Raw genomic sequence first — 13,741 nt, 5'->3', positions numbered from 1 at the left:
TTTTTCTGACAAGAGCTTTGATTTTGGAAGTTACAATATAAAATTGACAGTTTTTTCTCTTATCAGCAAGCCCCTTCTTGCTCTATTATGAGAGATCATGAGGTGTAGGTAGTTAGATTAAGTAATTTATTGAGATGTTGTTGTTTTCACAGAGCTCTACTTGCAGACCCAAACAACAGGCTTCTGTCAGATTTTTGCAAATGAAAAACCTACTCAGGCATTTTGTAAATTTATCCATTAATGTTTACTTCTTCTTTTTGAAAAATGGGTTGAAAAGGGTTTTAAAAGGATTAAAATTACAAATATATCTACTATGAATATGTTTCTCTTAAAGAATGCATTTATAATATTTGTCTAGTTTTTAAAAAGAAACTAGGAATGAGGGGGGTAAATACTACTTCACTACCAGTTCTCCCCACAAAGAAAAAAAAACAACTCTTAAAAATACACAAAACTTTCTTATATTGTGAGAGGGGAGAATTTCATGAATGAGTCAGAAAACTTCTGTCCAGAACTTTTCTAGCTGGTCTGCTTGTTCCATCCACTTGGTGGCATGAGTAGCATAAGAAATGCCCTTGGCCTCTGCCCCTACCCTGCAGAGCAGTGGCTCCCAGTTCTGGTGCACATTAGGATCACCTTGGGAGCTTTCAAAACTCCTGATGCCCAGGCTGCATCTCATATCAATTAAACCAGGATCTCTATGGTGTGAAACCCAGGTATCAGTTTTTAAGGCTCCCCATGTGATTCTAACATGCAGTCATGGAAGAGAAACATTAGTGTAGATATACTTACATTGTTTTGACTGAGAATTATAGTCTTCATGACACTTTAATAATTCAAATTTAGCTTAACCTTGTCTTTCATCCAAACCATAAAAAATTAAAACCTTTACATTTATATTCTTTATTTACCTTATCCACAATTATACCTTGTGCCTCTTGGCCACAAAAACTTACTTTCACTGTGTATTAAAAAAATACTGTACAATATGCAAAATTTATAAGATGCATATTTGCATCTTACCCAACACATTTACCGACCATTATTAGATCATTTTGTGCAAAAGTTATAAAGCCAGGGCTTCCCCATGGGAAACACCTTTAATTCCCTGAAGTAAGGATTCGGGAAATGATGACAAGTCTTTTTCAGTTGCCACATGAATATAAAAGGATAATGTCTATCACCAAAGAAATGGGGACCTCCCAACATATAAATGTGAATTTATCAAAGGTACTCTTAACAAATTTTAAATATTAAACATTGAAAAAAATAAATTTAAAGCATGATCTATAATTTTAAAATTGATGTAAAGGATGTATTACAATTGAGCTGATTCTCTCATCCATGGACATTTAGGTTGTTTCCAACTTTTCAGTATTATAAAATGATGTCATAGATCTATAAATATTAACATGAAAAAAGATTTGCTCCATAGGGGAAAAATATGCAACTTTGAACAAATGTTTATTAAAGCACTTGTTTCAGTGAATTGTTAGCATTTGAAAATGCAGACATCTCCTCATCTAGGGTGAGTTCCTGCAGGGTGGACACTATTTGTTCATATGTGCTCTATAAATATTGTTGAACGAAATAGAATATTTTCCATTCTGGAATGTGCAAGACAATGATTAAGTTCTTGTTCTGTGAGAAAATATACTCTGCTTCCCCCTGAGCTAAACTTTAAGCCAGAAGTTAGAGAGGCAGAATTTTAAAGGAATAGGATTAGGGACAGATTTTGAGTTTGAAAGGTAAGTTTACATCATATGGCCTCATTCCTTTTAGTAAAGGTAGAAGAATGGTCATTTACTAAAGGAATGGAATGGAAAATAAATACCTGGCAAAAAAGGCAAAGTTTTACACAAGGTATGTTTAAAAGAATTTTGGAAGAGTTGTGAAGGTTTAGTGGACATGGTTGATATTGGGGTCTCAGAAATCCCAAATGGTCATGGTACAGTGCCCCTACTAATTAGAAGGGGTTTTTTTGGTGCCAGTGTAAAGCCAGAGATAGGAAAATAGCAAGCTGTATGGACACTGGGCATGGAAGTCACTCGAGTCCTGATCCCTGCCCGCATTGCCCCATATAAGAAGTCATGTGTACCTGGGGAATGTAGAAGAGGCCCAGCAGGTTTGCCACCGCTGTGGAGATGCCCGAACCAGTTGCTCCCACCACAGCGATAGTAGAGGGGATATGCTCTGAGCAGTTGCAGAACTCGTCGAGGTTCAGAGAATCAATTTTATTTTGTGCCACAAAACTCAGAGTGGCCTCCAAGGCTTTAGAAACAGTGTTGCAAGTGTCAAATATCCTGTATCCCAGTGTCATGTTGGGAAGAAGGACTGGGCTGCTGTTTATTTCCTCGATGGCAAATATCATTGCTTGTAACCAGCGAAACCCGCGGAAATTATACCTGCAAGAAAGAAGAAATGGAAGAAAATGGGAGGCTTTCTGGTCAACCACTTAAGAGTAGGGACTGGGCAAAGCTCGGTTTGAATCATGGCTGTGTTATTCTTTGTTTTCATGATGTGTTCTTTGAGACTCATTTTACTCTCTGTAAAATGGGGACAATGCCTACCTCATATGATAGCTGTGAACATGAGATAATTATGTAAAATTCTCAGCCTGGTGCCTTACACAGAGGAAGCAATGGTAGCAAAGATTGTTATTAGTAATAGAATGAATAATTTGTATCTGCTTCATCCAGCAAAAAGTTTGAAGTTGCTGATCTAAAGTATTAAAAATAATACAGATATTTTTAAAAAAGGACTACAGAAAATATAAATAAAATTAGGATTTTAATATGTAGGAGCCTAAAACTAACCTCAGATTTTCAGAGTCACAAATTTAGATTATGACATTACTGGAGGTCAAAGGGGAAAGGGAGATGATAGAGCTCATCTTTGTAAACAAACAAACAAACAAACATGTAGGAAGGCTGTTTACAAATAGTGATTATTTCTGGGTGGTGGAGCAATGGCTTTTAAAATTGTGGGCTTTTGGTTTATTTATATATTCTGTTTTAAAAAATGAGTATGCATTGCTTTTCAAAGAACATTATTTTAAATAAAAATCGAGCAAATTAAACAAAGAGAAGTAGGGTCAGTTACATAGTTTTCACTCTCCCAAGATTTAGCTCAGAGTGAGGGCTAGTTAAGTATGCTAAATCAGTGTATCAACGTCCAAAGGAGGAAATGTAACAACTCCACAGGTTCTCTCTTTATATGGTAGGTTATACTACTTGAACTCAATGGCAGGAGGTAAGAAATATTTGCTGTACTCCACTGTGTTGTTTAGGTTCCAAACTTTTATTTTTATGTATTTATTTTTTAAATGTTTATTTATTTTTGAGAGAGAGAATGCATGCAAAGAGGGGCAGAGAAACGCAGAGAGAGAGGGAGACAGAGGATCTGAAGTGGGCTCTGCACTGACAGCAGAGAGCCCAATGTGGGGCTCGAATTCATGACTGTGAGATCAGGACCTGAGCCGAAGTCAGACACTTAACCAACTGAGCCCACCCAGGTGCCCCAAGATTCCTAATTTATTCCCCTCCACCCAGTTTCCTAACTTTTAATGTGACCTTTTCTCTTAGTCATTTTCTTTATGTTTCCATCATTTTTTTGTTGTTGTTTAGTTATTTGTTTTAAACCTTAAGTTAAAAGTTAAGTTTTAAGTTAAGAGAGATTATAGAATTTTTCTTTACATAAAACATTTATACTGCTAAACTGATTTTACTATCTTTCTTTAATATAATTTAAAAAATATAGTATTCCAGGGCTTTTTGCTTAACCTTAGGTATATACATGGCACACGCACAACTCTGGTCAGCAGGATACAACAAAGAAGATATTTGTCCAAATGGGTTATATGGAGAATATGATCAGCATAGTTGAAATTCTGTACTTAGTTTTTCTGTATTTATGAGAAAAATGTGAAAATGCTATCTAATTTTAAAGCTCTCATTAGAACATGAACAGAAATCCAGTTTTGTTGGAGCAATTCTAGTTTTCATGTTCATTTTCCAGCAATCAGGGAGACCATGGAAGAGTGCTGGATCCCTTCTGAACATTGCAAGTCTTAGAGAGAAAGTGTTATTTTCTCTTAGAAGTTGGGTAAAGACTTGGGGTGCAGTCACGGTCTCTGATATCCTTGTGAAGGGAGGTGATGTACAGTCCATTCTACTCTGTGGAAGTCAGATTTTGTTTGAAGGAACTGCCTAATTCTAGGTGCCATATTCTGCTAGAGTCATGATAAATTAGGGAGCCTCAAATGGAGGGAAATCAAGTCATGAAGTAATTGTTCAGAAAACAGATTCAGGCCTGGAAAAGAAGTGATTCAATGGGATAAGTTAGCTGTCTTCACATGGCTGAAGAAAGAGTTCAGTGAGAGATTTAGATGGATTCTGTGGTTTCTCCCATCGGTGTTAGGTATATTCTGTGTTAAACAAGAGGATTTCAGCCTTCTATACGAAGGGCTTCCAAAATACTATAGACTGCATTTTGTAGATGCCTGGGTCATGCCAGCCACTGACGTTTCTTTCAACTTTAAAATCCTTTAAAAAAAAAAAATGAGAATAAGGCAGCTAACACTCAGGTATTATTGACCTTTGGGGCACTTAAGGTAAATGGGAGATGTTACTACTCAGGTTTGCAAGACCTATAATAAATTGCCTTCTAGGTACTTAGTCTTCCATTAAGCAACACTGCCGCCAGATATGAACAATGACAACTCAGTTACCAAGTGACTGGCACATACTCCCAACAGGCCATGGATTTTTCTATTCAGTATATTTGACATTTTACTTTTTGAAAACTTTCTTTTAAAGAGGGTCATGGAATAATTTCAGCATGACTACCACTCACCATTTTTGAAAAAAATAAAACCAAGTTTGAAAAAAAAAATTATTTTGGGTTTGATACAGCTTTTCTCCAACCACCAGAAGAGAAGAGACTCTCTGACTTGGCTCCTTTCCTTACCTGATACATTCCACAGACTCTGGCCTTGACTTTAGATCTTGATCTTTGGCTGCTACTCCAAAATGAATAGGAAAGAGCCCCCCAAGGATAATGTCCCCTTTCTTCTGAGCTCGTTGGTCAGGCCCATAGGCAGAAATGCACCAGGTAATTGCCAAGAGGATCAAACAACAGCTATAAAATGCCATAGTTCTGCTTTCTCTCCAGGGGGAGAAACAAGAGTGCTGGTGGTTCGGGGGCCCCTGGAACTTTTCCCCCTTGGTGCAGTTCACTCCCTGTAGTGGTGGCACATGTCTACAGAGTGATTAATAACAGAATGGAAGCTGTGGTGTTTGAATATCCATTTCTGCCTTTGCCATTGCAGACTGGTAAGGTGGGTGGTCCTTGAGTCTTTAGAAGCCACATCATGTGAAGACTGTGATGCTTTCTAAAAGAAAAGAGAGACAAAATGAATTCAGCTAAGCCTAAATCCCATCTTGTTATGATGACTATAACTGAGGTAGCTTAGAATTTCCATTTAGAGAGGTTGAGGGGTAGCAGGAGGGGACAGCATGACTTAAGAGTCTTAGACTATGTTTTTTTAGTACTTCATGTAAGATACAGAAAACGTCAGTTGCCCATATTGGAGAAGGACTATGTTCAATTGTGAGGCCACATTTTAAAGAGGTCATTGATAAGCTAGGGACCCCACTGATGTTATTGCTGGATTTTAATCCATTCATTCTTCTGCGTGAATAATGCATAGAATTTTCCTAGGAGAAGCAGTTTCTTGCATTAGTATAATATAAATAATATTTTATTCACCACCTATGTTCTTATAGAAAATATAGAATGAGTCATACTCAAGTTTAAATCTGGCTTTAAATCAAACAAAAATGTCAGAAAAGGCCATTTATTCTTTATGCTTTCTTTCTTATGGTGGCTTCCCTTTTTTGTACCTGTTTATCACAGATATCTGGTTTCAGTTTGTAATAGGACACTCCACAAACATTTGAGGAATAGTTCTTGTAAAAGGACGCAGATAAATCAAAGCTCAGATTATGTTGTAAGACTCGACTACTAGATTTAAGGAAAAGTTTCTACTTTAGCATGATTATCCTAGTAGGAACTCTTTGCTCTCTATCTCACCCTCTCTGTGAGTCAATTACCAATGATACGTTGATGTTGGGTAACTATACAGCTTCTCCTGAGGTTCAGGACCAGCCCTGAACTGTCAACTGGTCATCTCTACCTGGATGTCCCACAGGTGCTTCCAACTTGACAGGCTCTAAACTCATCTTCCTCCCAGATTTGTTGCTGCTTGTTTTTTAATCTCAGCAAATGACGTACCATCCACAAAGACACAAAATGAAGAGTCATCCTAGCCTCCTCCCCTCTCTCCTCATCATTGCCTTTCATATTCAAACAACCACCAAGTCCTGTAGATTCTCCTTCCTAAATCTCTGGAATCCATCTACTCCCTTCCATTTCCAAGGCCATCTTAAGTCTGCCAGCATTTCATACCGGGATTTCTGCAACTATTCCCTAATAAGCATTCTTGCCTCTGGTTTTATCCCTTTGCAGCCTGCCTTTGCAGATCTTTGGATGTCATGGAACATATGGTTTGGAGCACAGGCTCTGAAGTTAAAACTGGCTTTGAATCATAGTTTCACTGTTTTCTAACATATGACTTTGGTAAAGTCACTTTCTGTGATCTCATTAAAATAATGCATGTAGAGCCATTAACATAGTGTAACTAGTAAACTCACAGAAAATGCTAGCTGTAATGAATACCTTTCCAGCCTCACTCTTGGTGGTCTTCTCTTTGAACTCTACACTCCAGCCATGCTAAAATTCTTTCAGTTCCTGAATTACACCAGACCCTTCGTAAAATCCCCAGACCTCACACATGCTGTTCCCCCTCATTGGTCCCTCTGGCCTAAACCTTGCCTGGAAAACATCTACTTATCTTTTACCTTTCCGATGCTTATAACCATGAGGCATAGCTTGCCAAACTGTGGGGTCTTTATGTGAATGGAGAAAAAAATCTCCTGTGGGGTAGACACAGCCTTGTACTAAGGCATCCAGCTTGGGAGTGGAGCACAGGCTGGATTTCCACTCATACTAACCCCTCAGCTGTACAGTGAGCAACTTATAGGACTCTTCAAGGAGGTCTTATCTGGACCCTCAGACTAGGCAGGTCTAATCTGTTATAATCTTTTACATCTTGGATCTTGGAGTTCTCCTCTTGGGAGATTTTTCACACTTTATTATAATTACATGTATAAATGTCTGATTCTAGAGCCGAAACCCTTAATCATTGTCGTATGCTATTTCTTGCCCTTTAGGAACCCTACCTCCTCCTCTGTCAGCTATTCTAGCAGAGGGTACTGGGCGCCATATGGAAGAAGCACCCCAGCAGACACTCAACATTCCTAGAATTGTCTCCAACAATGTCTGGACACCCACAGCTATCCTAGTTTTCAGACTCTGGTCCTGTATTTAGATTTTGGGCTTCATTTCTTGGTTGTGCATTCATAAGTACATGTGCTAAGATCTGAGAATACAAAGATAACAAACATATGCAGTTCCCTAGCCTGAGAAACCCCCAGTACAGGGGCAAGTACACTGGTGTAGAGGATCAGAATTTACCTCAACATTCAGAAGTGAAAAAGAATATTATAACTTTGGTTTCAATGACTGAATTCAGCTGTGCTCCTCAGCACTTAGCCCAGTGTCTTGAAATAGTAACTGCTAAGTAAATGTCTGTTGAGTCAATGCATAAAAAAGAAAGCACTTTGGAAGAAGACAGAAACTAGCATTTATTGAACCAGGCATTGTGTCAGGTCCTTTAAAACATCTAATGTATTTTAAATTTCACAACTGTAAAGAAGGCAGTACCAACTCCACTTTCAGCTTACTCAAGTGAGAAATTCTGGCACTTGAATTAAGAATGCCTCAAGAACTCAGAATTTTAAGGAGTTGCAAGTAGTGTACTGAATTAGGAGAGGGAACATTATGACTGGTTAAGGTAGGTCACTAAGAACTGTTAAATTTTTTCCTGTGAAAGATTAACTACTTGGAGAAGTTTATTAACTTCATTAGTCCATTCAAAAGAAAATTCATGGCAAGAAGTAATAGATCAAGTGGAGATTTCAGGTCAATTTGCAGCCGTTAACTCCACCAGTCTAATGCAGTCTCCAAACCACCCTTTTTAGTCCAATTACTAGGGTCTAATTTACTTTAAAGCTGAATCATTCTAGATCCTCATTCTCCCTTTCCTCCAATATCCAATCACTTTGTCCTGTTGATTCTACCACCTCTCTCCACCCTGCCATCCCCTTTCCATTGCTGTTGTCACTGCCTTAGCCAGATTCCCCTTGCCACCGCCCCCCCCCCATTTCTTTTTTGCAAAAGCTTTCTTTTCCTTCTATCTCACTGCTTCTGTCATTGATAGTGACAATCAGACCAATACCAAGTGTGATCATAGCATGGTGGATTAACAATTGGAGTTCATCATTGTGACTTCAGTTTACAGTAATTAGAATACTAAAGTTCTTGACTAATCACTAACACTTCAGTTTCAGTATCTGCAGTAGAGACGTCTAATTGTATCCCTCATATCTGTACTCCTTTTATGACACACTAAAATAGTTTTTAGCTGGGTAAATCGTTATCTAAAATAAAAACCACTTTCCTCAACTTCCTATATAATTATGTGTTGTCATATGACTAAGTTTTGGCCAGTGGGATGTAAGCTGATATGCTCTGTGGTAGCCTCCAAGAAACTGCCTGAGAAAGAGTGTTTGTCCTTTGTCCCTTCTTCATCCCTCTTCCTTCATTCTGAGGCATGGAGGTATATGTGACAGCTGGAGCCCATCTTGAACCATGAGCCATATCTTAGGGAATGATGGTGCCATGAGCTGACTGTTTCATGGAGCAGAACCTTTGTATCAGACTGTTTCTGGACTTTTACGTGACATAAAAAAAGCTAGCTTGTTTAAGCTATTGTTATTGTATTTCTTCTTATATTAACAACATCTATCCAAGAGTCACAAGTAAACTCATTTGCTTTCCTTACTATAAGTTCATTTCATTTAAATCATATAATAGTGTTTGCCTTCTTGCAAAAAAATATTGTAAACACAAGCTGAAGCTAGTATTTGTTCTTTATCTCAATGGAAAATATATTTGGAGGAAGAAATGACCCATGTACCAGCTGGTTTTATGTTTAGAAGGTCCTTGAAATCATAAGGAGTGTTTTAGTACTAACAGATGATGGATCACTAACTTCCTCATCCAGGAGACATGGGATGGCAGGTCAGGGCAGACTGGTCTGTGGCTCCATAGATTAGTTAATTTGTAAATTCATGCAATTATTTATTCATTCAAAAACATTTATTGGGCTCTCCTATGTGTTAGACACTAGGGAGTGCAAGGTACCCAGGAGAGAAAGTTGAGATTGCTGCCTTCAAGGTGTTTATGGCTTAAAAGGAGACAAAGATATGTATTACAAGTTCCATGAGGCAAATGCTAGGAAGAGGCATGAATTAGGTGTTGAGGGAGTGCAGAGGGAGGAGATGTTGCCAGGAGAACAATTCACAGTGGGGACTGGAAGCTTCTTGGGGGTAGGGCCTATCTCTTTTCCTCATCACTGTACCTTGGCACTCAGCACAATATGTAGAACTTAATATGTGCTTCACAAATATTTGCTGAATGAATGAATAAAGAAAGCATGATCAGTAAAAATGGGGGCTGGTTGGGCAATTCTAGGACAGAACAGAGAAGGGGTTACCCCACAAGACCAAAGGTTTCTGAGGGCAGGGTCTTTGTCATGATCACAGTTGCACTACCGGCACTGAACATGGAACCTGGTACTGAAAGGATGTTCAAAAAATATCTGTTGAACTTGCATTTGTTCCAAAAGTTCCGGAATCAAGTACAAATTAACAGAGGATAGAAGGGCAAGGTTAGAAGGCAACATTGCAACATTTCAATTTTAATCAAGTTAAAACCACCTTGGCTCTTGCCCCTTGGCTTTAACATTTCCGGAAATTATGTAACTCTACAGAAGAATGATTTTACCTACATTTCAACTAGAGAAAACCGAAGCACAGACCGCCTGAACATAAAACACACTCAGTAAATTAGAGGCATGGCAAGCTCAAAAACTACAATTTCTTGATTCCTAGGCTGCAGAAATAAAAATTCTGGGTTGCCTAGAAAAAAAGGTGGTTATGAAACCAAAATTGATTTCCAATAGAAATCATTTATCTACATAGGGTGAGTACCTTAATTTGTCTGTGATTTATTGTACTGTAATCTTTTTCCTCTTGTGTCATGCTGATCATAAAGAATACTAACAGTAAGGTGTGAAGCCACCATTACAGAAAGGTGAAACTTGTATGTTTTGATGAGGGTGAACAGGGAAAAACCTGAGAAAGTTCGACCAATTATCACAAAACCCGTGTACCCGGCTCTGGTTACAGCTTGCTTTACCTCTTGCCGAGGACATAACCACAATGTGGGTTTTTAAATGCACCTGGTGTGCATTTGCTAAAGAATTAGGGACATCTTATCTGTCATTATTAATGTGACCATCCTCAGTTCTGTGTCAGACTTCATTCCTTCTGTATTAAAGCAAGGGGTGTCTTGTTTTGAAATGAGGGCCCTCTTTCAGCACTGGGAGAACACAGACTGTAGAGTCACACTCGGCTGCCTCCCTTCAGCCCTGCTTGCTGTCCGCACGCCAGCTGCACAGGTTCTTACCCTCCATCTCCCTGACAACAGGTGTGACTTTTGGAGAGTCCATGCCTCATTTAGCCCTGGTAATGACTTAATTGAGTTGGAAAAATGCAAGGACAGGATCGTGATAAAAACCAGCTGAGCTGGGTTCCTGTTAGTCATTGGAAAAAGCTATCAAGGAAGGGAGGAGAAGGATGAACAAGAGAGGGGAGGAGCAGCATGGGGTGTTGAGCAAAATGGGGAGAAAGAGCCAAGACAAAGCAAATAAAGGAGATACGTAGGAGAGGAAATGAACATTCATTAATGTTGTACTATAAGCTCCTTGACAACATGGCCTGGTTTGTTCTTTTTGTGGTCCGGAACCCAGAGGAGCCCTATAAATGATTAAGTGAATAAATATATGTGTGGAGTGCCCACAACACAATAAACCATCTTAGGAGTTTATGAAGCTATCTCAAGAAGAAAGGAAAAGACAGAAAAAGAAAAAGACATAGAATGGGAGTTGAGGGAACGTGAAAAATTCAAGGTTAAAAAATGATGAGAGGGGCGCCTGGGTGGCTCAGTCAGTTAAGCATCCAACTTTCACTCGGGTCATGATCTCGCGATTTGTGAGTTCAAGCCCCGCGTCAGGCTCTGTGCTGATAGCGGCAGAGCCTGGAGCTATTCTGTGTCTCCCTGTCTCTCTCTGCTCTCCCTCCCTTGCTCATGCTTTGTCTCTCTCTGTCTCAAAAATAAATAAACATTGAAAAAAAATTTTTTAAAAATGATGAGAAATGCTCGTTGTCTGCTATAGAATCTTATGAATTGAAATGTATGCTGGCTTTGGGCTTTGACATTGCCAATGCCTGGTTTCCATGATAGGACTGAGTTCCTGGGGACACAGGCCACGAGGTAAGAGATTTCTTGTCCTGAAATGATTCTCTTCATGCCTTATGTAAGCTCTGATGATGGATGTGTGGACACCCATGAAATGGTTCAGGTGAAAAGCAAAGACACTCAAGTCATGTTTTTATAAAGAAAAAATGCCAGAGCTTCAAGTCCTACATGAGAAAAAGATTTCTGTGGAATAATGTCCTGGTATCACCTTTCAGAACTGTAAGGAACCCTGATTAGCCAGAGTGGTATCTTTCAGTCTGGTGTCCCAAGATGTGCTACCACAGCGTCCTCAGGTAAAATAAGTTTGGGAATTGATGTACATACACTCTGTGTCGCAAGGACACATTTGCCTTGGTTGGTGACACATCCTCATCATTGGTCTGTGCCTGGTCCATTTTTATTTCTTTTTTTCTTTAAAATTTTTTTTTAATGTTTATTTATTTTTGAGAGAGAGAGAGAGACAGAGAGAGAGAGCGAGCTTGAGCAGGGGAGGGGCAGAGAGAGAGGGAGACACAGAATCTAAAGCAGGCTCCAGGCTCTGAGCTGTCAGCACAATGCCTGACATGGGGCTCGAAACCATGAACCGTGAGATCATGACCTGAGCCAAAGTTGGACGTTATCCTACTGAGCCACCTAGCCGCCCTGATTTTTATTTCTTTATTAAGTTATTTTTATTGATTAATTTTTTTGTTCATATATCTTTTTTCTTATTCTATCAGTTTTGGTCTTTTTTCCCCCTCAAATTTTAAGAGTTCTTTATACATTATGGATACTCGCCCTTAAGCTGTGATATATGTTACAAATATTTTCTTATAAGTTGGCAGTTCTTTGACTTTATGTTACCATGCAACTTTAAAAACATTTTTAGGTAGTCAAAATTATGAATTATTTCCTTTATTGCTCCTGGATTTTGAATTAATGTTAGAAATCTTTTCCTTATACTGAGTTTATAGAGGAATTCACCGTAATTCTTCCAGTGTAATTTATTTAATTTATTTTCGAATTTTTTTCTTTACATTTAGTTTCTTGATCAGTGTGGAGTTTATTTTTATGTATGGTATGAGGTATGGATCTAATGTTGTCTTTTACAAGTAGCTGCCTAGTGTGCCAGCAACATTTATTAAAAAGTCCATCTTTGCTTCTCTGGTTTAAGATGCCACCTTTATCTATTCTGTTCTTATCTGTATGGCTCTTCTCATGGCAGTGGCAGTAGCACCTTGTTTTGTTTTGTTTTTTTTTTAATTTTTTAAAATATTTTTATTTATTTTTGAAGGAGAGAGAGAGACAGAGCATGAGTGGGGGAGGAGCAGAGAGAGGAAGGGATAGAATCCGAAGCAGGCTCCAGTCTCTAAGCTGTCAGCACAGAGCCTGACGCGGGGCTCGAACTCACAAACTGTGAGATCATGACCTGAGCTGAAGTCGGACGCTTAACCGACTGAGCCACCCAGGTGCCCTGCACCTTGTTTTAATTATGGGAACTTGTAGTATAGTTTAATACCTGGTAGGACAAGTCCACCTTTGTAGTTTTTATTTCTTAGTGTGCTATTCTTGCATGCTTGTTTCTCCTTTTGAACTTTAGCATCAACTTGTCCAGCTCCATAAAAAAGCTTGTAGATATTTTTATTGGGATTGTGTTACATTGACATCTTTATGGCGTTGAGTTGTCCTATCCAGGAACAAGGATGCATGTCCTTTTGTTTCAAGTTTAATTTCGTGTCTTTTAAGAGTATCTCCTCTCATTAGTTTTGTACATTTTTGTCAAGTTTATTCCTAAGTATTATCTTTGTTACTATTATAAATGGGGCTTTCTTTACCATTATGTCCCTTGGATGGCTATTATTTGTGTTTATGAACTCTATTGATTTTTGTATGTTTAATTACATATGCTGATACTTTTCTGAGTTCTTTTATTATTTAAATTAATTCTATTGTTCACTGATTCTCCAGTATTGTCTGGAGATATTTTTACTTCTACTTTTTATTGAGATAGAATTGACATATAACAACATATGATTTCAGGTGCACAACATAATGATTCGGTATTTGCGTGTATTGTGAAATGATCACCACAATAAGTCTAGTTAACATCCATCATCACACATAGTTACAAATTTTTTTTCTTGTGATGAGAACTTTTAAGATCTACTCTCAGCAACTTTCAAATATACAGTACAGT

At 38.4% G+C, this 13,741-nt stretch overlaps 1 protein-coding gene across 1 annotated transcript in view; it reads right to left on the bottom strand.

Moving 5' to 3' along the window:
• Positions 1-13,741, bottom strand: part of CASR (calcium sensing receptor) — a 76,695-nt gene that overhangs the window by 23,991 nt on the left and 38,963 nt on the right. Inside the window, exons 2-3 of the mRNA XM_042956734.1 lie at positions 4,969-5,392; positions 2,099-2,405 (exon numbers count right to left, since the gene is read on the bottom strand). Coding sequence (XP_042812668.1) covers positions 2,099-2,405; positions 4,969-5,153 — 492 coding nt within the window. The 5' untranslated portion in view covers positions 5,154-5,392. The remainder of the gene's footprint in view (positions 1-2,098; positions 2,406-4,968; positions 5,393-13,741) is intronic.

Source organism: Panthera tigris, chromosome C2, assembly GCF_018350195.1.
Source record: "Panthera tigris isolate Pti1 chromosome C2, P.tigris_Pti1_mat1.1, whole genome shotgun sequence".
NCBI lineage: Eukaryota > Metazoa > Chordata > Mammalia > Carnivora > Felidae > Panthera > Panthera tigris.
The sequence above is the reverse complement of the archived record's forward strand: the minus strand, read 5'-3'. Positions and strand labels throughout refer to the sequence as shown.